At 39.3% G+C, this 25156-nt stretch overlaps 2 protein-coding genes across 3 annotated transcripts; both read right to left on the bottom strand.

Moving 5' to 3' along the window:
• On the bottom strand, positions 595 to 13922 carry LOC109843634 (serine/threonine-protein kinase 16-like). Of its 2 annotated transcripts, none has more exons than XM_020412591.1 (6): positions 13519 to 13922; positions 11965 to 12101; positions 10114 to 10257; positions 3630 to 3815; positions 2031 to 2155; positions 595 to 957 (listed from the first exon to the last, which is right to left on the bottom strand). In XM_020412591.1, exons 1-6 carry the CDS (start codon positions 13739 to 13741, stop codon positions 735 to 737), a joined length of 1038 nt encoding a protein of 345 aa, XP_020268180.1. In that variant the 5' UTR covers positions 13742 to 13922; the 3' UTR covers positions 595 to 734. The 2 variants fall into 2 exon arrangements, with proteins under 2 accessions (XP_020268180.1, XP_020268179.1); XM_020412590.1 differs by having other exon boundaries at positions 11959 to 12101; positions 13519 to 13919.
• On the bottom strand, positions 17004 to 21196 carry LOC109843199 (ribosomal RNA small subunit methyltransferase H). Its single transcript, XM_020412134.1, has 5 exons — positions 20675 to 21196; positions 20325 to 20561; positions 20174 to 20242; positions 18324 to 18516; positions 17004 to 17870 (listed from the first exon to the last, which is right to left on the bottom strand). Exons 1-5 carry the CDS (start codon positions 20768 to 20770, stop codon positions 17467 to 17469), a joined length of 999 nt encoding a protein of 332 aa, XP_020267723.1. The 5' UTR covers positions 20771 to 21196; the 3' UTR covers positions 17004 to 17466.

The following is a 25156-nucleotide window of genomic DNA, read 5'->3' as shown; positions in this document are numbered from 1 at the left end:
AGTTGGGGTTTGGAAAAATAAGCGCAGAACTGAAAGGACAAGCAATGGACAAATGGGATAATAAGTCACCAAGCAAATAGTAATTATTAATAACACCATGGATAAAGTTTTGCTGTGATTTCAACAATTTACCATATATATTTTTGAACTTGTGCAAACATTGGTTTTCAGATCTCGTCGTTACCAATTCACTGGTCTTTTCTGTCAACAATACATATACTGATGTAGAAGTAAATGTTCGGAAGCTGAACTAAACTTTTTAGCAGGAAAGGGAGAAAAAAAATCCATTTTCGTAATAACATACTCAAATCATGCTCAACCAATTAGATATGGCTAATTATTTAAACAATAATAAGTACCATAAATTTCTCCTATAGTAATATTGCTTACAAGATTCAGGAATTACTCATTTATTACTTACTTTATAATATCTGTATACACCCTTGGAATTTTAACCAATCTTTGAATAGAATTTCTGTGTAAACTCTTCTTTGAGAAGATTAACTAACTCCAAAAGCTTGGGCGGCAAAACTTTTCTGTTTAATGTATATCGTGATGATAATCAACTGTAACAACAGGAGACTTTAAAAGAAATAAGGTCTGAACACTATGGTTTTTCTGTGTATTTGAGAAATTCCTTTCAAAAGTAGGTATAAGTTCAAACGAACTTCCATGAAGCTATGACAAGACATAAGATGTAGTCGAAAACCTGAAGCAATATTTTTTTTTCAAGCTTAAGAGAACTTTGAGATGAGCTTGTCAACATGAACAATGATGTCATTTATGTGCGGGCGCACTGAAGGGTGAGGCTGGAGCATCCAAACCACGAACTGACGAAATGGTTCAGGATAAGATGGATCGTGTTCAGTTGGCCATTTTATCTGTGCATTCATGACTGTCAACTGCATGCTTCCTCCAGATTCATCGCGTGCATATTCGAAAGGAGATTCACCATACCTATATAGATGAATAAAGATATATGAAGGGTGATACAAATTCGACCAAATCAAAGTCTTTCAAAGATTCGTATTGCAAGATAGATGAACATACTTTACACCATGCATTGTTTTTTTAGTGGAATGTTGGAGTGAAGCACCCCCGCGCTTCATTAAAAAGTTATCAACCACAGCAAGAAAAACACCGCCATGCATTGTCATATGTTACTGACAATCCTTAAGCAAGTATCTTTTTATCTAAAGAAATTTTGAACCAGAGAATTATACTAGAGCCATAAAATATATCAATACATTGTTTGATCGATTTGTTACGGCATACGGATAACCATCAATTCATGAAAACACTTCAATCCCATATCAGAAGTGATGGTAAGCAACATTTCAGTAAGACCACCGTGCAAAAAAGAAAAGGAGGTCTCTTTCAATTGTTTCAGAAGGAACTGAGAACTCTTAAGGCCTCTGAAGAAATGAGGTTAATGGAAAGGATAATCACTTGCATTTCAGCAAACGGTGTTGCTTTCATTGATAACAAACTGAAAACAAAATATGAAATAAATCAATTTTATTCAGTTTGAAATATGTTCACTAATATCCTGTTGTTCTTCATGAAGAGGCCGAGGACAGTGAAACAGTAATTTTGCTTCCAGAGAGTATGCCAATCAAATTGTAAACATATCAAATAGTATTCTAGATTTAGTATGCTTTTACAAATATTATAAGTGGACTATCGAGAATAGACTATACCTATTTAAAAACCTTTCTCACATGTCATAGTTTTTCATGCAGATTTATTAATTTAGAAGCTGCACTTATGATTCTACACAAGAAAGAACAGCCAATTACGACTGTCCTTTTACACGTGCAAGTACTGTAAGGATGATCATATTTTGAAATCAACAAGAAGCTTGAGAACATTTCAAAGAAGAATGTTTTTTTTTGGTGGAATTCAAAGAAAAATGATAAACCTACAAATACCATCATATTTAATGAATGAGGTTTAATGCACGATTAAATGAGTAGAGCAAGTAATGAGTTGGAAAATGGAAATATAGTGAGACTAGATGAAATACTTACATTATTGCGTATAATGTACATCCTAGAGACCAAATATCTGTCCTCTCATCAATGTCAGCATGGCTTGGACAATCCCAAAGCTCAGGTGCTCGGAAAGCTTCCGAAGAATGTTCAGTGGCCCATTCCTATACCGAAGGATCAATAAATAAATGAACCAGTAAGTTGGCACTCGTACATTGATGAGATAACTTTTGTAAAGCAGCTCTAGAGTGTGCGTTTGGAGGTTTTGTGTCTGTGATTTGTTACGAGAGTGCATATTCTTATGGTGTGAGAAGTTTAACCTAAGGTGACTCAGATAATTTCAAGCTCTAGAATTGTTGTTGTGTACAAAAAAGCATGTCGCGTGTACTCTTCTTCAACACCAACAAAACTATATTGTCAGTGACCTACAGTGAGGATATGTTCATCATGGTAAATGGTGTAGGACGCCCATGGAGATGGTCCATGCATGGTGAAATTTTAGGCGGAGGTGATGATGATGAATGTGTGGTCCACATGAAATTGACTCCTGAGATAGGGTCAACCTAGGATAAGGGGTGGGTCTCTCTCTGTGTGCACGTGTTTTAGAGTTACAGGTGCACCTTGGTCGGTTTGAGTCCATATTCCATGTATTAAGATCTATGTAATTGCCAATGTACACAGTTAGTAACATACAAAGACAAACAGGACTATTTATAAATTATATGATAAAAGAGTTCAAATAAATACTCATAAATTTCTGTAGGCTAAAAGACATTGAGCACTTCATCCCCTTGAGGAGGTAAGAGGTTCATCCACAGTGACAGATACCAGAAAAATTATGAACAGTCGAGGAGAAACTGTTTTTGTAGGCTATGTTTGTTAGAGAACACACAAATAAACATGCAACACAAAAATATCTAACTTGTTCAGAACCCTTAAAAGAAAGATAAGAAAAGGAAAAGACACTCATAGTCCTGGAGCAATAATAAGTTTAATTTGATTCAGTTAAGTCCGGCAGAAATACATTCACAACTAGACTAGGAGTAGTAGCAATACCAATAGGGTCTCTAAGATGAAGTTCCACAATTAAGTGAAATTGTGACCATGCAGTAAGTACCAGCTATAAAAAGAAAGAGTTGACCGTCCAAGAAACTTTGTAGCACCCTCCCACAGGCATCCTTACAAAAGCAGACACTTCATTGATTGTTGAACTTTCTACGGGTTCTTAAAAGCCAAAAGTTCCAAAATTCCACACGCTATAAACAAGAAATATTTTTACATGGGATTCAACACGTAAGGATGAAATTATTATGCTTACAGCAGAAACTGAATGGAAGACCTACGCTCACTCTTGGTTTCCCATACCATGTCATTAACCACTTCTGCTAAAAGAAGTGATGAATATAGAAATTGTATATATACCACCAATGGAGTCATTAAACTCAGCTTATGCAAAACCGAACGAGAAGTAGCATGTGTTTCAACCCCAATCTGATAAAACCACACCATTTCACTAACATTGTTTAATAAGCCAAAAGAATCCATAGCCGGTAAGTACAGGATAAACCCAATCTTGCAATTCAGCTGGAGAAAATTGAACAAATAATTACTTGAATAAATAGAAGAAGCAGACAATACCTGAAGCTGCAATGCCTCTGCACGAGATCGGATTTGCCTTCTTGCAGGTTTTGTGCTTCCAAAATCCATTAAAATTGCAACAGGAGGTTGACCTTTTCTATGTGCAATCAGCACATTACCAGGTTTGACATCATTATGTGCATATGGAGGATCAAAATTGTGCATGTGCTTGAGTCCTGCACAAAGCTGTTAATTGCACTGTTAACAAGCATGACACCATAGCGCAGGTATTTTCTGCATCCAAACTAATCGACAATCTATGCAAAAGTTTGAAATCTTAAAACCATTAATAAAGACATCATCCCTAAGTGTCAGCTCCATCAAAATGGGTGTCACCTATAGTTGAGAAATTTTTGAGAAGCCATCCCCCTGGCTGACATCAACTCTCTATACTGAAGCAAACTTGTGGTCAAGGGCCATCATGAGTAGGGCATCTATTAAACTAAGTAAGGAAGCTAAATAAGGGGAGATGACGATATACATCTTTTATAGAAAATGACAACAAAGCACAATGAGAGCTGGAGAGAAAAGGATAACATAGCTCAGAGTCTTCACTCTTCAGACACTACTAAAAAAACCAGTTTTAAGATAAGAGGTGCAGTAACCACATGTTGATATGATTATCATAACCACAAGAGAAGAAAATAAGAATAACAAAAATACAGAGAACACATCATGGATATTCTATAAATGACATATTCTAGAATGACAGAACACCAAATATTGTAATCTATGGCGACCTGTGTGTTGGGAATTTGCCCGCCAGGGTTACGCAAAACCCCTAAGACAGCAGAAACGCAGTATAGAAAAAAATACACTAAGATTTAACGAGGTTCGGCAACTGCCTACGTCCTCGAGAGCCACACAGTAAATTTCTTATTAATCTAACAAGAAATTACAATTCAAGAGTGAATCTCAAACTTGAGATTCCTCAATAAATACAATCTTCACTGTAGCTACAGTAAAGATTCTCTTCTTCTTTAATACCCCTTTTAATAGAGAATATTCCCACAATAAATTCCCCTCAACAAACTGTGAGTTGGAAAATCACGAGAGGAGAAGAGGAAGAAAAACGCTGCTGCGTTTTTGAGTCCGCCGCCAGGAGGTTTAGATCGCGAGAGAGAAAATGGGGGGTCTATAGTTTCGGCCGTGGGGTTTCCCTTTTATAGGGAAACCCTAGATGAGCTGTCGACAGCCTGGAAATCCTCCACGAGCTCGCCTGTCACGAGTGCCTCGACCCCGCCTGCTAGCTACGAGCCCGCCTATAAGTCAATCTCGCTTGCAGCTGCGAAGAACTCGCCTGCACGAGAAGTCGCCAGCCACAAGAAGTCGCCTGCACGAGAAGTCACCAGCACGAGAACTCGCCTGCAACTCGAGCTCCGCCTGCAGCCGCTAACCTCGTCTGAGCTTCATCCTCGCCTGGAGAAGCTCGTCTGTAGGTTTGGGCTTCACCCCCAATTCTAACAATCTCCCACTTGGAGACCAAATCGTCGTCAACAGGCTATCTCATCAAGCTCTCCTCCTGTGTAGCTCCGTCCTCATCACCTATGCATGAATGCCAACTGAATTTGCGCACAACTCCAGTTTCTGAACGGTCACCGTCTTTGTTAATATATCTGTTGGATTCTTACTTCCTGAAATCTTCTTCAGTTTTAACACGTCATCTTCCAACAGGGATCTGATGAAGTGGTACCGAAGCGCAATATGCTTCGTTCTAGAATAAAATGCGGAATTCTTAGCCAAGTGAATCGCACTCTAACTATCGCTATGCAAAACATTTTTCTCCTGATTGAATCTCAGTTTTGTTAATAAACCCTGAAATCATATCATCTTTTTACTGGCTTCAGTCACTGTAACATACTCAGCTTCTGTAGTGGACAGAGTGATAATCTTCTGTATCTGTGACATCCAACTAACAGTTGTAGTTCCGATAATGAATACATAGCCGGTGGTGCTTCTTCGGTGATCGACTTTACCTTCAAAGTCTGCATCTACATACCCTTGCACTTCCACCTCTCCCTTACCTAAGTGCAAACACTTCTGTGTAGTGCCTCGTAAATACCTCAGAATCCACTTGACTGTTTCCCAATGAGCTTTTCCTGGATTCGACATAAACCGGCTGACCACTCCCATTACATGGTCAATGTCTGGTCTCGTACAGACCATTACGTACATCAAACTTCCGATAGCTGAGGCGTAAGGGACCTTAGTCATACTCTCTTTCTCTTCATCTGACTGAGGAGACTGATCCTTCGATAGGTGAAAATGGCTGGTCAATGGTGTGCTCACTGGCTTGACGTCGCTCATGTTAAATCTTTGTAAAACACGATTGATGTACTCCGTTTGAGATAACTGCAAAAGACCTTTCTTCTTATCTCTCGTGATTTGCATTCCAATGATCTTCTTTGCTGGACCCAAGTCCTCCATGTCAAACTCTTTTGACAACTGCTACTTTAAACTCCTGATATCCTCCATATGTGCACCTGCAACCAACATATCATCAATATATAATAGTAGGATGATATAGCTGGACTAATATCTTTTGAAATAGCAACAGTGGTCGGCGTTACACTTCTGAAAACCTTCTTTGTGCATAAAGCCGTCAAACTTTTTGTACCACTATCTTGGGGCTTGTTTCAGGCCATACAAGCTCTTCTTGAGTCTGCACACCAGGTTTTTCTTCTTTTCTTCTGAGAAATCTTCTGACTGATGCATGTATATCTCCTCTTCTAGATCTCCATGAAGAAACACCATCTTCACGTCTAACTGCTCGAGATGAAGATCTTTAATAGCTACAATACCCATCACTGTCCTGATAGTATTTAGCTTCACCACGGGAGCGAAAATATCGGTATAATCAATTCCTTCCTTCTGCTGGAATCATTTGACAACTAGTCGAGGTTTATATCTTCTGGAGTCGTCCTGCTCCTCTTTCACCCGGTACACCCATTTATTGTGGAGTACCTTCTTATCCGTAGGCAACTCAGCTAGTTCTCACGTCTGGTTTGAGATGAGAGACTTCATCTCATCTTTCATGACAAGCTCCCACTTGCTCGCATCTCCACTCTGACAAGCTTCATCAAAGCTTTCAGGCTCCCCACCATCTGTCAGCAACAGATAGTTCATGTATCTCCTGTTGGGTACAGGAGGACGAGAAGTTCTTCTCAATATCGGAGCTGGTACGTCGAGCTCCTACGTACCATCTTGTCCAACATGCTCTTCTGGCTGAGGACCCTCTGCATTGGGTTCTTTCGAGAGGTTACCTGGGACAACATCTCTATCTATAAATGTTGACTCGCTCTCTGAGTCATCTGTCTTGTGCATGTCTTTGTATATTACCTTCTCGTTGAATATCACATCTCTGCTCCTGATCACCTTCTTGTTTTCGTTGTCCCAAATGCGGTAGCCGAACTCATCTTCACCATAACCGATGAAAGTGTATTTCTTTGACTTGGGATCAAGCTTATTCCTGCCTTGATCACTAATATGCACGTAAGTTACACAACCGAAAACTTTAAGATGTGAGAGTTTTACCTTCTTTCTACACCATACCTCCTCTGGTATTCTGTGCTCCAATAGAACCGATGCATCTCGGTTGATCAAGTAAGCTGCTGTGTTGATCGATTCTGTCCAGAACTGTTTCGGTAGGCCTGACTATACCCGAATGCTTATGGCTCTCTCTGTCAATGTTCGGTTCATCCGCTCAGCTACACCATTTTGCTGAGACATACCGGGCACAGTTCTCTCCATTCTGATCCCGTGCTCATAGCAGAACTTCTTAAATTCGATGTCTTCATACTCATCGCCATTATCGGTCATGAGCTTCTTTATTCTCAGACCGGTCTCATTCTCAACTATGGCTTTTCATCTCCTGAAAGCCTCAAATACTTCTGACTTATGCTTCAGAAAGTAGACGCATACTTTTCGAGAGTGATCATCAATGAAAGTCACAAAGTAGTGTTTCCCACCAATAGACGCGGTGGTGGTTGGTACCCAAACATCTGAATGAACGAACTCTAGCTTTTCTTTCCTGGGGATTCTGCCACTTGTCTGAAAGCTGACTCTCTTCTGCTTTCCAAGTATGCATTCTTCACACACATCCATCTCCACTGACTGCAGTCCTGAGAGTTTTCCCTTTGTGTGCATGATTTTTATCCCCTTCTCACTCATATGACCGAGTCTCTGGTGTCATAACTTTGAAGTCTCATTGTCTGCTGCAATGGAGATCAAACAACATGCACCTGCTGTCATATACAAGATACCAATCTTCTTACCTCGGGCAATCGTCATTGCGTCCTTTGAGATCTTTCAATCATCTCCATGGAAGGTCGTGGTGTATCATTCGCCAGCCAACTGACCTACGGATATTAAGTTCTTTCTTAGGTCGGGAATATGTCTAACATCCTTCAGCTCTCATACTGACCCGTTCAACTTAATTTTCACCACATTTGCCCACAATAGCACACAGTTGATCATCACCAAGATATACGTATCCAAGATTTCCGGGAACATACTTCTCGAAGAATTCTTTCTGAGAAGTAGCATGGAACGACGCTCCTGAATTTAACACCCAAGATTCCTCCTTGCTCTCCAAAAAATATATCAATGCGTCGTCTCCTCCTGAGGTGGAAGTGACATTCACCTCTGCCTTCGCCTCCTCCTTTTGTGTATTCTTGTACTGATTCTTGTCATGCCCGGTCTTTCCACAATTCCAACATTCGATAGCCTTCGAGTTGTTGCTTGGATTCCTTGACTTGGACCTCCTGTCCTTTGATCTATCTCTGTAGTTTGATTTGCCTCGTTCGTTCCCTCTGGTTGAATTTCTACCTCTTGACTCTGTATGTAATACTGAAGAGATTAAAGCTTCACCCGACTCTCTCCGTCGGATCTCCTCGCTGAGAACCAGATCACGAACATCATCGAACTTTAACTTGGTGCTTCCCGACGAGCTACTCACTGTCGTGACTGTAGCGTTCCAGCTTTCTGGTAGGGAAGACAAAAGTATCAACACCCGAACTTCCTCATCAAACTCAATTTCAACTGAACTCAATTGGGTTGTGACCGTGTTGAGTTCATTGAGGTGTTGTGCTACTGACGCGCCTTCCGTCATTCTCAGATTGAATAACCTTCGCTTCAAATAAACTTTGTTCGCAGCTAATGGCTTCTCATACATGTTTGAGAGTGCTTCCATAAGACCCGTCGTGGTTTTCTCCTTTGCTATGTTGAACGCAACATTACGAGTCAACGTCAATATAATATCTCCGAGGGCTTGTCTGTCTAGAAGGTTTCACTCATTTACCTTCATAGAATCTGGCTTTTTCCCCGATAGTGGTTGATACAGATTTTTTCGATACAGATAATCCTCTATCTGTATTTTTCAGAATCCGAAATATGTTCCATCAAACTTCTCAAGACTCGTTTTTTCTTCATCTGCGGTCATGACTCCCACTTGAATCTGACTTCCTCTAAATCGTTCCAGAGCTCTGATACCAGTTGTTGGGAATTTACCCGTCGGGGTTACGTAAAACCCCTAAGACAGTAGAAACGCAGTATAAAAAAAATACATTAAGATTTAACGAGGTTCAGCAACTGCCTACGTCCTCAGGAGCCACACAGTAAATTTCTTATTAATCTAACAAGAAATTACAATTCAAGAGCGAATCTCAAACTTGAGATTCCTCAATAAATACAATCTTCACTGTAGCTACAGTAAAGATTCCCCTCTGATTCCTCAATAAATACAATCTTCACTGTAGCTACAGTAAAGATTCCCCTCTTCTTTAATACCCCTTTTTAATAGAGAATATTCCCACAATAAATTCCCCTCAACAAACTGTGAGCTGGAAAATCACGAGAGGAGAAGAGGAAGAAAACCGCTGCTGTGTTTTTGAGTCCGCCGCCAGGAGGTTTAGATCGCGAGAGAGAAAAGGAGGGGTCTATAGTTTCGTCCCTGGGGTTTCCCTTTTATAGGGAAACCCTAGATGAGCTGTCGACAGGCTGTCGACAGCGTAGAAATCCTCCACGAGCTCGCCTGTCACGAGCGCCTCGACCCCGCCTGCTAGCTACGAGCCCGCCTATGAGTCAATCTTGCCTGCAGCTGCGAAGAACTCGCCTGCACGAGAAGTTGCCAGCCACGAGAAGTCGCCTGCACGAGAAGTCGCCAGCACGAGAACTCGCCTGCAACTCGAGCTCCGCCTGCAGCCGTTGACCTCGCCTGAGCTTCATCCTCGCCTGGAGAAGCTCGCCTACAGGTTTGGGCTTCACCCCCAATTCTAACACTGTGAGAACGTGCTCACATCATCAGATAATTTAAAACTTCTCTCTTCTCCTATCAAATGGGGCACTCCTCTAAATTGAGGAGGCTCCACAAGAATTCCTACTACCTAGATATCGAAGTTGTACTGGTTTAAAAGAATAGAAATAAGAAAACTATTATATATGTAATATGTTAAAGTGCATGTAATAAATGAAAGCTTGCAGTCACCTGTCTGAATATTTGAAGAACAGTGAGAGTAGGAAAGTATTCCTTCTTAGTTTGCATAACTTTGGTGTTGTCCAGCAGATTTCCATCCAGGTGAACTGGAAATAGAAGATATGCTTCATGGTTCTGTGACCCACCTTGTGTACCCTAAAAAAGAATAAATGCAAAAATTAAGTAACAATCTACTGTTATTTCAACAAATTCATTAACAATATGGCAAATAATAGTCGAAAGTACGGTTCACGTGCATGCTTAAGAAGAATCTACGTATCAACAGATGGTTCTTGGACAACAGATAACTCTTCTTCAGAATAACACCAAGAACAAGTTTCACAAGGTGTGAATATCAACAAAGTGAGAAACTTATTTCATACTATTTTAAAGGATTAAAAGTATCATAGACTAGAAGGGTCAAGTTGTTGTAGTTCACTAGAAGGTACAAGAAACTCCTTTTGTGGATGATTCAAATTATATTACCTGCAAGAAGAAATTCAAGAATAGAAAAACTACAATAAAGATCATTTTCTTTGTAGTTTGAGTTGAGACATCGATTATTGCTTGTATGATTGATTAGTCGCTACAATCTTCCATACCATTTGCTACTCTTATCATTATTATCCGTTAGTAGAGGAATAATATATTGTCCCATTACCCTCTAAGGTGTCTACTTGAGGATGCAGCTTAAGATACCTTTCTTCATTCCATATTGGCTGTATAATACTGAAATCATTTTTTTTTTCTTTATGTATAGTCTTGGAGCCTAATCAGAATGCCAATTTTAAATAGAATCCTGATTAGTAGAAATCTAAAGACTTAGAATTCAAGCTTTCTGAACTCCAAGACTCAAAATATATCGCAAGGATAAAGAGCATAAATACATAAAATCTCATGATCAGGGCATCAAGGATGCCAGTTAAGGAACATACATGATGAATGAAGATTGTCCAGTCAGTATGTTAATATGTGGTTATAAACTGTCTAAGATGCATCACAGCTATACAGCTATGGACAATAGGCATGCTTACATATTGATTAAGGTTGGTGAAGTACAATTTAATCCAGATATAATGCTTATATTTTCTAGGAAACTAGGTCTACTTGCTCTGATCAACACTGGTGACATCAATATGGAATTCAGTTTCGCATCAATGTATAGACTGTGTATCCTTCTATTAGAAAATTCTATAAAGAATAGACAAAACAAGCCCCTCTGAATATTTCTTCAAAATGATGTTTGACTAGTCCAATAACTAAATCTATTTACATTTGAAACAAAAGTAGATATCCCTGAAACAGGACAATAATTCTCAAAACCAATTATGAAGTATACACAAATGATATGTGACTCATATCCATTTGTTCTTGTTAGAATTAATATAAAACTATAATCCTCGATCCTCACCATAACTTCGAAGTTTTGGTGTAATGGTTAGAGGAACTAAATTTAAGATGGTATCAGAGCAACCCAGGTTCAAATCCCACCGGCCACGAATTAAATGCGGATTTTCTAAAAATTGACACCGCTACGTGAGTTCAGGTTTCGACCCATAAAAATGGGCGCTCAACCTGCGGGGGCATGTTAGAATTAATATAAAACTATAATCCTCGATCCTCACCATAACTTCGAAGTTTTGGTGTAATGGTTAGAGGAACTAAATTTAAGAGTTCTTAAAGATTTTCAAAATTTCCCAGAAGCAAAATTAAGAATGAAAACATTAGAAACATGCATTACTAATTATCAAGATGTGTAGGAAATTAACAAACAAAGTTCAAATAAAATGAGGAATAATTGTAATTTAGTAAGTCTGTTTGTTAGGTCACAACAAAAAGGGTATATGTAATAGTCACCTTAACTGTGATAATAGCATGATCAAGAAGAGGAAGCAGGTTAGGATGACTGAATAAAGAAGAAACATGTATCTCTTCCTTCACCAACTCTAGCTGCTCTTCATTTTGAATTATGACTTTTTTCATAGCATATGTCCCTTCATCTGGAACAAAGAAGTGTCAGAAATATATCTCTTAGCACTTGGAGAATGGGTAATCAGAAAAGGGCATAATTGTAAGGGTTCTAGTTAATCAAAAAAGAGAAAAGTAACAGAGACATGTAGCTTAGGATTTCATCCCTGAAGGGTAATCAGAATATATGCAACTATATTATGTTTTATATTCTTTTTCCTTTCTTTGGTTTTGCATATATCTTTGAAGTCTTTTTTATGGTGTAAATTTGGTCGACTTTCCACCTCAAAAGAAAAAAAACTACCCTCTCTTTAATTCATCATCAAAATAGAATACTCTAAGTAAGTCACAAGCATTTGTGCTAAAATACTTCTTATCAACATCAGATACCCTTCATTTTCCTTACAATCTTCATGTACAGTTCATACTACATTTAGTCAGAAGGCAAAATGTATAGAATATAAAATAATGAGGAAACTTCGCAAAACAATTGTGAACTATTAGAAATTTTACATAAAAGTACTATAAATCACTTTAATTAAAGACATACCACAAACTTATGAAAAAGACCATATGCTATCATAACATTTCCCTAATGGCATTAACAAAATTGTTAAAAAGTCCTGGAATATTCCAAAATATGTCACATGTGAATCATGCGCCAATTTACACTACTATCTGTCAATCATGCAGTTTAGTAATAAAGATTATGGTATTTTTCTCTTATAAAATAGTGTATGACATTCATCTGTAAACCTCTATTCACTTATTAGTTTTGTGAATATAAATCATAATCTTAAACCTTCATCATAGTATTCCAAATTTTGATGCAGCAGAAGGTACTTTAAGACAAGAAAATTAACATTATAATGTGATCAATTTCAGCACAACATTTTCATCAAATTCCATCTGATCCTCTCTAACAATCTAAAACAAATAAGGAATTTGAAGATACGCATGTGTATTATATACCTGATATGGATGGCACTACATCAAGTCATGGGGTTTTTCTTTTTAAAAAAAAGGTAGCTATTATATTTCTTCTTAAAACCTCTAACTACTCATGACAGTTTCCTGAAATTTAGCCAAATTGTGATGCTCAATCCTCATCACGAATTTAAAACTTTTTTACGTAATGAAAAGGGTTTATAACAGATGTACCTCCTGTACACACCAGCGCGACCCTGATTCAAATCTCACAGCACACTTTTAAAGCCGATTTTCACAAATGCAAGGAAATCAAATTTTTTGTAGAAATTCAAGGAAATCAAATTTTTGGTACTTTTCCTTTTCCCCTTTTTTTTCTTAAGAAATTGAACCAAACACCCCCTAAGACAAAACAATCAGCATCAGACCCAAAAGTTCTCACCAAATGCCAATATCAGCTCGGCATTTCATCAAATACGTTCAGATCTATAACAATCCAAAACTAATATCGAACATATATACCTGAAATGTGAGAAGGGTCGATGGATTTGTTCTTGAGGAGCCCAGAGCGGGCCCCATCACCGGCGAGGATCTCCTTCACGAGGAATACATAACCAGAGACTCCGCTGTCACCGGCGATGGGGCCGCTGAGGGGCCTCAAGATCTTGAAGCGGTTCTCGTTGATCCAAACGCCGCCATTGACGGCGTCGTAGAATGCGTTCAGGCCTGAGAACGAGCAACCCATCTCTCCTCTGTCAATGTCAATTATAAATGTACCATTAATGGAGAGAAGAGATCTCCCTCATTTTTTTCCCCTCCATATTTTATGTGTTTGTGAATGTTGCTTGTATTTTCAAACAGATCTCTCCTCGAAAGCAGCTCGACCTCTCAAAGTCTTCGCTAGTAACGTGCATTTATATACACATACACGCTGTCGGTGTTTAAGCTGCCGGTGTTTAAGCGCGCACCCATTTCTAGAGCCGTACAAACGGGCCGTGCCGGATTTTCGGGACCGGGCCTGCGAAAATGACTAGCCCGGATTCGGACCTGACTCGGCCAGGGTCGGGTCTCGGTCAGGGCAAACCACGCCGAGCTTTGGTCTGGCCCTGATTTTTTTATTATTGTTTTATTTTTTGCTAAAAATTGATTAAAATTAGATTAATTTTATTTTATCTATATAAGTATGTATTAGTATATACTTACATATTAGTATATAGTTGTATACCATATATAAGTATATATGAATATACATTAATGACCATATCATACTATAATTATATATATAGTGTACATGCATTAATGATCATATCATACTATAATTATACATAAAAATTATATATATATATATAATTAAAAATCAGGCCGGGCCGGGCCGGGCCTGCCCAACCTTTATGGGTCTTATCCGGGCCCGGCCGGTCCGGGTCAGGTCCGAACCCGAAAGCCCATTTGGACAGCTCTACCTATTTCTACTGTCTGTGAAATTGTGAGTCTCCCTTCTATCTTTTTTTGGTGAATTTACTTGAGAATGTTAATTTAGAAAGTGTAAATTACACTTAACTTCCATATTGTTTACCCAATATTGCATACATATGCCCAATATTGTTTACTCTAAGTTGCATTTTAGTACCATCGGTTATGCAAACATGAGAATTTTTTCCCCAAAATTTGGCATTTTCACATGATATTTTCAGAACATTTCAGCCATTGTTTTTGTAAAATATATGGTTAAACCTACCAAAATTATATTTTAAACCTACCCTAATTCTATCTAAAAAGGGATTTTGAACAACACTGATTTTTATGTTAAAAATGGGGTTTCTATGAAGAATCCACCAAATGAGCCCCCATAATTTTTCGGTAGAATGATGTTTGACTAGTCCAGTAAGTAAATCTCGGAATGAAACACATTTTCATTTGAAGGACAAATTTTCAAAACTAACCGGTTGTAAGATTTATTTTTAAAAAATCAATCTATTTAAGATTTATTTAGCATTTTTGGCCCAGTTTCAGCTACCTGACTGAAACTGGGTGGAAAATGCTAAATAAGTTGCGAAAACTTCACACGATTCTAAATTTCATGAAGTTTAGGCACATAATTAATCAGCGTTGATCAAAATTGCTTGGTGGAGGGGAGGAATAGCACCAAACTTCACGGGATTCGAAATCCTGTGAAGTTTGGCTGCAACTTCACGGGATTTAGAATCCCTTGAAGTTGGGGGCCCCTCCTGACTTAAACCGCTATATTCTCTCTCTCTCTCTCGCTATATTCTCTCTCTCTCTCTCTCTCTCTCTCTCTCTCCTCTCTCTCTCTCTCTCTCTCTCTCTCCTCTCTCTCTCTCTCTCTCTCTCTCTCTCTCTCTCTCTCTTATTTCATTCGGTCTCTCTCTGTACCCCCCCCCCCCCAACTTCTTAGATCCACCGCCATTGGTGACTCCATACATACCGGCCATCTCCAATCACGTCCCATCATCGTTGCCAACCTCCTTTAGCTGCGCCAAAGTTTGTCGGATCTCAAATGTAGTGCTTGAAGTTATTTTTGGTAAAATTTTTAAATGTTTTTAGTTTTTCTCCTAATTTTTTACATATTCTCACTATTTCATCATGATAGCTTTTTTAGTTTAGATTTTGTATTAATTTTTTTTTGAATTTTGTGAAGAAAAAAATAAGAAAATTTGTTAAAAATCTGATGGAAAATTAGGGAAAATTATAAAAATTAGTGAAAACGTAAGAAGGGTTCTAGAATGGTCTGTGATGATGGAGCCGACACTTCTCATAGTAAGGCGCGTGATGATGGAGTTGATACTTCTCAGCCTCATACACAACCAAATACTCAGATCATCAAGGCTCATCTATGTGATATGATATTTACATTGTGATATGATGTTTATTTTGTGATTTTGAATCTCATGAATATATATGGTTAGATTGTTCGAAATTGTTGCTTGTGTGGATCAATTTTCGTGTATATATGTTCGTATATACACGCGGCTAAAATTTCATGTTTATGGTTAAATTTTCGTATATATTGTTATGAATGAGGCGGAAAATACTGTATATACAAGTTGTAAATAAGGTAGAAAATGCGTTGTGCGTGCATGTCTACCCAACTTCATGGGAGTCTAAATCCCGTGAAGTTGGAGGAACCAATCGCCATAAAGCTCAATCGAGCTCTCTGTCAATTGAAGTCTACAACTTCATGGGATATGGAATCCCGTGAAGTTGCAGTCAAACTTCACGAGAATCAGAATCCAGTGAAGTTTCGTGGCACTCCTCCGCCTATGCCAAGCTTTTTTATTTAGGTTATAATTATGTGCCTAAACTTCACAGGATTTAGAATTCCGTAAAGTTTTCACAACTAATTTAGCATTTTCGGCCCAGTTTCAGCCAGTTGGCTGAAACTAGGCTGGAAATGTTAAATAAATCTCAAATAGGTAGATTTTTAAAAATAAATCTCAAAAATGGTTGGTTGTGAAAATTTGTCCGCATTTAAAAAAAAGGAAGTTGATATCTGTGAGAAAGGACAATGATTCTCACAACCAGTTATGAACTGCACAGAATTAGTATTTGAATCAAGTTAATTTGCTCTTAGAATTTGTCAGAATTTCACATTTGGGGCTGTTCACTCAGAATCCTCACAAAACGCATGGTGGAAACTGTCTGCAGACGCAGCACAGAAAGATACATATGATTGGATATAAAATGAAGATTAGTAAAGTGTTTTTTAATTAATAATGCATTAAAAAGATGCATACCAATGAGACACTAATTTCCAAGTCCACTTGTATCACAATAATCCAAGCGTATGCGTCTCTTTGATGCACTTCCCATACAATGAATCAGAACCACCAAATACTTCCTCATTTTACATTACGACTATGATAAAACAAAGATACACACATGTAACTGCCACTATAAGCATGAATGTCTTCTATTACAACTTTTTTCAAACAAAATAACCTCTAAAGATTAGAAATGGAGAGACAAGAATCCAGCCAAAAAGGGCCTAATAGCAACCAAAGAGAAACTGTTACGTTCTAATGGTTCGGAAATTTTCTGAATTTAATCCCATACAAAATTGATGCTAGCTAAAATATTGATTTCATAACTCAGAAGTTCCATCAAGGCTATCTGCATCAAAAGAATCATCCTGAGGAAATGCTACACAGACAAATGGGCAAAATTTACAGGTAAAAATCAGAATAGGCTGATTCTGATCATGATACAAGGAGCCTTGGCGCAGTTATTTAAGCAGCAAAGCAAATAAATTAACAGAACCAAGGACTGGTGCATTTTCTGAAAACTTCCAAGGATTCCAGTTTTTCGAAGGTTTCTGTTGCAAAAACTCCACAAATTATCAACGACTGATTTCATTCTCTGAACAAATGAGTCGGTGTTTGCTATCAGAATCCTGATGAAGTATCTCTGCATATTGCTTCGTTGGAAACGCAAAAAACACTGCTGATATGGTCTTCAAACCTTCTGAATTACTCTTAGTTTAGCGCTTCTGCATCTACAATTCAACTTCTCTTCCTCCTCCGAAGGTGTTATGGGCCTCTTCGTGAGAACTATCCCATGCTTGCCTTCTACTCTCTGTTTACTCCAAAGTTCCTCACCAACATCCGTCTCATCCTTATTCCAACCTTTAAAATTCTCAAAATTCCCGTTTTCATCCCCATTTCCTATGATATCAAGAAAAGTCTTTTTTACAATCCTGTCCTCTAAACTATGGAAGGAGATAACAGCAAGACGACCACCAGAGGAGAGAGAGTCAAAACAAGCATAGAGAGCATCCTCTAGAGTCTGGAGTTCATCGTTAACTGCTATCCTGAGTGCTTGAAACACTCGTGTTGCTGTCTTGATCCACCCTTGTCTCCCTGAAATTGGTAGAATCAGGCATTTGTTGTATCTATTAATTTTTGAGTGACTAAAGTAAATGGCTTCTTTGGCTACAAATTTCTTTTTGTTCTTTCAGTTTGGAGCAAAGTGCACATTTCAGATGCTACGGCTGCTCAATAAATTAGACACATGTCAGCAACTAACTCAACAAGAATAAAAGCAATTCTTGAGAAAATATGTCCATATTTAACGAACTTTATGTGTTAGTTAGCAAATTTTGTTCAGTACAATGGCAAAGGCAGGAACCAACTGGATCTATTTCTTTTAAATAAAAATGAAGAAAGGGATTATCTGCAGGTCCATATCATAAGCATTCAGTATGTCTGCCAATTCAAGCTGATAGGCAGCACTATGTGGAACAGAAATAATTTTTTTAATGCAAAACAGAGAAAATAGAGAAAGATAAACAGCAAGAGTTTAAGTTTGCTCACCACCAAATCCTGTAGATGAACTTCGTATTAGCTTTACTAGTTCACTAGTGGAACGCAAACCCCCATCAGCACGAGCCTGAACAATCTTTCTCTGAAGAGAGCGCCAGTTGCTCTCCTCTCCATATTCTCGCAATATTCGTCCTACTTCATCCTCTGGCCAAGAATTCAAAATGTCCTCTGCCTTTAAACTTGCCTGTCATGGTCCTATTCAATTAGCCAAAAATCAACTTTCTTCGCGTCATATGAGATAACATACATAGCTATCATGCTAGAGCAGACAGAACGCCATTCTAATATAAGCCCGTTGCTGAGATGAGAGTGAAACAAAGAAGGCTAGTGATGCAATACTGGCTTCTAACTCTCGATGCACTTAGATTAGGATTGTTAGTGTTAAGAATCTCAAAATATATGGAATTCACCTCGGATAGAATTTTAGTTTTTACTTATTTTGTTTATAGACTGTATTAGATAGTGGGTTCACTATAAAGCTGTCGATTTGGATTCAAATGTGTACATGTGTCAGGATTAGATCTGAAAACTTTGTTCTATCTCATGATATGTAAGCCTATAATTGACTGGGTTACTTTGTTTGGATTCATCTAACTGCTGTTCCGACAATTATTAGAAAAGAAAAGATAACCTAATTCAAGTCCACTTCTTTGTGCCAGTACTGCATTGAGATGCTGCTCTTCTAATGGCATATATTAGTGTTTTAAGTATTTGTCTCATAATTCCCACATTGACATGAGAATAGAAGAGGACAAGGATATATATCTAAGATAAGATCAGCTAAGCTTTTGCTCAGACTGTGCCACCACCTAAAATGACACTAGTTATAATACTCATGAGGCAACACAAGGCTCAAGCTCCCCCTTCAATGATCTGTCCAGGGATTTCCAAGAACCAATCACCATTCTTTACCACATAGAGGCCTTCCAGTCCTAACATGATACATGATAAACTTCTATCTTATCATCTCTGTCAAAGGATTATATCACTACACCATAATTCCAAAGTTCTAGTGAGGGGTGAGGGTTATAAATTTATATTCTAGCATGCCATCACAGGTTAAGGGCCCTTTCGCAGGCCAAACCCTGACTGATCTTTCTTTTTAATTCATTTTAGACTGCTAGTAAGATTTGAACTTGGATTGCTCTGATATCATGTCAAAGGACCTTGCCATTATACCAAAAATGTAGAATTGTGGTCAGGGTTGAGAGTTATAATTTGGATAAATTTTACTTGACCCCGTCAACTTTGGAGGTTTTGCACATAACCCTCCTCGAACTTTGTTATTCCGCTTAACCCCAAGAGCGCCCCCCCCCCCCCCACCAAAAAAAAAAAACACACACAGTAGCACCATGAAGTTTGACTGCTCACACACAAGCACGTGACGACAAAGGACCTCAGTTTATTAAACATTAACCCTTATCATTTTTGGGGTATTATTTCAAAAGGGCATTTTGGTCATTTCACCATTAGCAAGCAACATCCTCAGGTTGGTATGTCGCAAAACTTACAGGTTTAGTGGGCTAAACAAAGGTTTCTGTTTTTGTTTGGGGCGGGGGGGGGGGGGGGGGGGGTTGTTATGTGGGAAACCCTAAAGTTCTGCGGTGTCGAGCGAATTTTATATACTTTTAACACTCTACATAATATTTCTAGACGGAATCATACATTTCGAAGGTGATAACTTCAATGATCTATCAAATAAGCACTGACTGATGTCATAAACTGGCTTTAGAAATAAAGGCAAAGGCGACAACACAATCTTACATTTTAAGGCTATAAAATTTCTCCAAAAGCAAATATTCAAATAAACTTACGTAAAAGACCTCATATAAAGTTCATACCTGAGGATTCATCCGCATATCCAACGGCCCCTCACCAAGAACACTAAACCCTCTCTCCGAGCGATCAACCTATAAAAATTCAACCCAGCTGAAGCAATTCATCAAACGCCTTACACGCAACACCCAAAACCCACTACCAACAAACAAATACCTGCATCGACGACATCCCCAAGTCCATCAGGACCCCATCCACGCCCTCCTTCAGCAGATCCTCATCAATCCCGGCAAGCACAGACTTTATGTACTTGAAATTCCTCAAATGAGTGTAAGCCTTCAGCCCCTCAGAGCCCTTCAGCAGCCCCTCAATCCGAGCTCGGCCTTTCTCGTGGGCGACCGGGTCGACGTCCAACCCAACATAGACCTCCAGCTCCCTGTGCATCTCTATAACCTTACAAAATCAAGCACAACAGCATCAAGATCGAGAAACCAGATAAAAGAGAGAGAGAGAGAGAGAGAGAGAGAGAGAGAGAGTGGAACGGGGAGCAGAACGAAGGAACGGACGGCGGAGGAGTGGCCGGCGGCGAAGCCGAGAGTGCAGTCGACGAAGGAGCGGAGGCGGGGGCGGCGTCGGAAGACGTGGAGGACCTCGCCGAGCATGACGGGCACGTGATCGCCGGGGGGGTCGCGTAGCGGTCGTAAGAGGTCGGGTCGAACTGGGTCAGGGAGCGGTCCGCCTCTTCAGGTGGTCGGCGAGAGGGAGGTTTCTCATGGTCTTCTTTGGGGATTTCGGGCTTCGGGGTTTCTTCTTGGTGGAGGAGGATAAGGTCGTCCCACGGCGGGATGGGAGGGCTAAGGAGTTGGGGTAAGGCGGAGGAGGGCGGAGTAGCGAGAAGGGCGCCTTGTCGGCATTATCGACGGCATGCCGGAGGAGAGCAGCCGGGGGTTAGCGGGAAGGGGAGAGACTGGAGCGAGGATCGTTTAGCTCGACGGAGTCCTCAGGGAGCGACAAAATTTGGAGTCACAAAGAAGAGGATTTTTGTCATGTTAGACCCCAAATCTTTGTTAATTCTATGCTGGACCCTCAGTTCCTCGTGTTTCTAAAATCAGACCAAAACTCATTAGCTTGTTTAAATAGCACCCCGAACATTCACGTTTTGGGAGTCTAATTAAAAAATCTCTCCCGCATTCCCCTGATTAAGGATATGATGGTTGAAAGTTCTTCCACAGACAAAATAGTAACTTCACTAGGACCTCTGTTAGATTAAAATGTTAATTTAAGACCTTGTGATTAGTTAAACCTTTCCAATTAACACCCTCACGACTTCTTTTTATCTCGTGACAGAGATTTAGAAAAAAGAAATTCTGTCTCGATTTTTAATGCGTTAAAAACTTTAGTAATTAAAGCTATAAAACCTTCTATTTTTTATTTCCCTTAAAAATTAAACAGCTTAATCCATCCCTTCTTCCTTTCTTTCCTCCTTTCAAACTCCTCGGATCTATTTATACTTCCTGCGAGGAATTTTTTTTAATATTTTTCACAGGAATCTTCCAAGACCTATTCAGGTGCCATATTGTTTTCTATTTTATTTCTTGGGAAAAATGTGTCTAGGCCCCAAAATCAAAAATTTTATGTGTTGCAGCCCATTCAATTTTACTCATGTGGTTCAGCCCCTTAAATATCACATTTTGTACTGCAGCTCCTTTTTAGCAATTATTACATACCAACTAAGCTAAAATCCCCAAAATAACATTATCATCTCTCCTCAATCCCTCAAACTCAGTGCCTCATCGTCGCTCCCCGCCTCGCCCTTGACTACGCCGGAGTTCGCCGCTGCTGCTCTCCGCCTTGCCCTTGAGTTCGCCGCTGCCACACCGCACAACTTCGCTGCTTAAGTTTTCCTGCTCTCACCCCCTGAAAGGTTCTATAAATATTTATCCCTCTCTTGTTTATATTTTCCTCTCAAATAATATTGAATCAGAATTTTCAATGGAAGATCAATTGAAATCCGAGCAGAGCAACAAGAATCCCGATGACTCAAGATCTCATAAACCCTAAGGCCTCTCTCATACCATCATCCCTCACATTCTGAACTTGTAAATCCCACTCTTTCTTTTTTTTGTTCCTTTCTTTCAAATATTTTGATCAAAATAATTGGTAATTTTGTTTTTTTTTTAGATATGGGTCACGAGCTACAGCTAAAGACTTTGAGATTTATGACACTAACACTACTTTTGAGGATCCCCTAACGCTACTTTTGATCAAAATAGTTCTAGTTCTAATTTATGGCTCTTGGGTTCTTGTGTTAGTTCTAACTCACCGCGTGTCTCTTGGGTTCTTGTGTTAGTTCTAACTCACCGCGTGTTAGTTCTAGTTCTAATTCATGGCTCTTGAGCTCTTGTGTTAGTTCTAACTCACCGTGTGTTAGTTCTAACTCACCGCGTGTTAGTTCTAGTTCTAATTTGTATCTTTACTTGTTTGCTTCCATCTCTCTAAACTCTATTGTGCCTTAAATGCAGGCTGGCCTATCATCCTATGTCTCACCTGATATGCTAGCTTCTGTACCCAACCCTGGAGCCATGGCGGCTGCAGCATGGTACAGAGCAGCAGCGCTCGTCATTGAGAAGAAGATGCGGGATTCAAAGAGCTAAGACAATTTTACCTAGAAGATTACGAGCTTTGTAGTACATAGATATTTATCTACCAACATTTCCTTTTTGAAGTTTTCACCCCCTTTTTAGCTCATTTTGTTTTCCTCTTGTGCCTGTGCATGAGTTGAGAAAGCTGAGTATTGTTCATTTTCTTGGTAACATCATAAAAAACCATATTATAAAATAAAGAAGATCTGACACAGTATAATAAAAAATTCAAGTATATTTCTATGTTTGTATCTCTCTTTGATGGTTTTATTTTTATGGGTAATTGTCTGTGTGCTTCTGTAATGTATTGTGGTCATGATATCTGTATACATGAAATTTTCTCCCTTTATCCTGTTGTTTGGATGGGTTCCCAGGACCCCAGCTCATGCAAGACCCTGCAGTGATCATCTGCAGCAGCTTCTGAAGTGGTCATCTTTATTTAGTTGTCCTGTTATTTCATCTTTTTATTGATGGCTAACACAAGAGCCCAAGAGCCGTGAATTAGAACTAAAACTAATATGCGGTGAGTTAGAACTAACATATGGTGTGTTAGAACTAACACGCTGTGAGTTAGAACTAACACAATAGACCAAGAGCCATGAATTAGAACTAGAACTAACACGCGGTGAATTAAAGGTAACACAAGAGTCCAAGAGCTATGAATTAAACTAGAACTAACGCACGATGAGTTAGAACTAATACGCGATGAGTTAGAGCTAACACAAGAGCTCAAGAGCCATGAATTAGAACTAAAACTAACATGCTGTGAGTTAGAACTAACACGCGGTGAGTAAGAACTAACACGCGGTGAGTTAGAACTGTCACGCGGTGAGTTAGAACTAACACAAGAGCCAAGAGCTATGAATTAGAAATAGAACTAATACACAATGCGTTAGAACTAACATGCAGTGCGTTAGAACTAACACACGGTGAGTTAGACCTAACACAAGAGCCTAAGAGCCATGAATTAGAACTAGAACTAACACGCGGTGAGTTAGAACTAATACAAGAGCCCAAGAGCCATGCATTAGAACTAGAACTAACATGCAGTGAGTTAGAACTAACAAGAGCCCAAACAAACGTCCACACTCCTTGGCCTCTCATCTCATTGTCCCTTCTCTTTCTCCAAAAAAATCAGAATTAAATCCCAAAAAATAAATAAATTTGCTCGCATAATCAAGATAGCCTCCGCTCGATGGCCGCAGTCGCCGCCTGCAACGACCTCATCCTTTCCCCCGCGTTCCGGTCACCTCCCAACCACTCGCTTCTCCGTCGGCGAGGTGGTGTTCGGACTCTAACGAGGCCCTTAGCTGCATGCTCGACGTCGTTTCCTTTCAAGGGGAGGGTTAGATAGCATCGGAGATTGGGACACGTGCCGCTTCTCTCATTTGTTGCTCTGCTCGTCTCTCGTTATCTTTTTCTTTCAATTAGATTACTTTAGTTTTAAATTTATGTGCACATGCACCTAAAGAGAATTAAAGAATTATAGTCGTATTAGTTTTTCTTTTTCCGTCAAGAAGCTATGTAGCTGAATGCAAAGTTCTGGGATAATGCCTTGCTGTTTGTAATATTTCGGTTTATCTTCTTGGATCCTTCTCTTTATTAGTAAAGGCTTAGTTGAAACTGAGAAAGATGATAATACCTTTTAAGCTTTTCACAGTTGTTGGGTTGGGTTGGGTTAAGAGAATATGGAGGTGGCGACGGCAAGGAGGACGAGGGCCAGGGCTGAGGCAGCGACGGTGAGGAGGGTGAGGGCCGGGCGACGAGCTTGAGAAAGCCATTGGTTTTAGAGAGAGTAGAGAGAGGGAGAGGGGGGAGAGATAGAGAGAGAGAGAGAGAGAGAGAGAGAGAGAGAGAGAGTGAGAGAGAGAGAGAGAGAGAGAGAGAGAGAGAGAGAGAAAGAGAGAGAAGATGAGATATGGTGAGAGAGAGCGCTGGGATTTGAGGGATTGAGGAGAGGGATGAGAACATTTTGGGGATTTTAGCTTAGTTGGCATGTAATAATTTCTAAAAAGGGGCTGTAGCATAAAATGTTAAAATGTTACATTTTAAGGGGATGAACCACATAGAGAAAGTTGAAGGGCTGCAGCACATGAAGTTTCTGCTTTTGGGACCTGGACACATTTTTCCCTTATTTCTTTTATTTGTAATTAATTTTGTGAAAAAAATCTAATGTGCCTCGTATACATATGTTCAATTAAAAACAGGTGACTAATTACATTTAACAACGCAGTCACTTTTATGATGAGAAGAACTGTGAACAGTATCGTATTATTGTCTCTTTGAAAATTTAAGGGAAATTTGCTTGGAGTAACTAAATATAATTAGGATATGCATCATCACCCCTAACTAGAGTCAACCACTTGTAAGCACATTGACCTAAGTTTTCATGCTTTTACACTCCTA

This window comes from Asparagus officinalis, chromosome 5 (genome assembly GCF_001876935.1).
Source record: "Asparagus officinalis chromosome 5, Aspof.V1, whole genome shotgun sequence".
In the NCBI taxonomy this organism is placed as follows: domain Eukaryota; kingdom Viridiplantae; phylum Streptophyta; class Magnoliopsida; order Asparagales; family Asparagaceae; genus Asparagus; species Asparagus officinalis.
This window is presented reverse-complemented; position numbering and strand designations above follow the sequence as displayed.

Coding starts and splice junctions, on each gene's coding strand:
- LOC109843634 (XM_020412590.1), bottom strand. CDS start 13,741: ATGGGTTGCTCGTTCTCAGGCCTGAACGCATTCTACGACGCCGTCAAT. Junction 12,102..13,518: donor CGACCCTTCTCACATTTCAG/GTATATATGTTC, acceptor TCTTTGTTCCAG/ATGAAGGGACATATGCTATG. Junction 958..2,030: donor TGTACATTATACGCAATAAT/GTAAGTATTTCA, acceptor TCATCTATATAG/GTATGGTGAATCTCCTTTCG.
- LOC109843199 (XM_020412134.1), bottom strand. CDS start 20,770: ATGCTCGGCGAGGTCCTCCACGTCTTCCGACGCCGCCCCCGCCTCCGC. Junction 20,562..20,674: donor CCGCCGGCCACTCCTCCGCC/GTCCGTTCCTTC, acceptor TGATTTTGTAAG/GTTATAGAGATGCACAGGGA. Junction 20,243..20,324: donor TGGGGATGTCGTCGATGCAG/GTATTTGTTTGT, acceptor GAATTTTTATAG/GTTGATCGCTCGGAGAGAGG.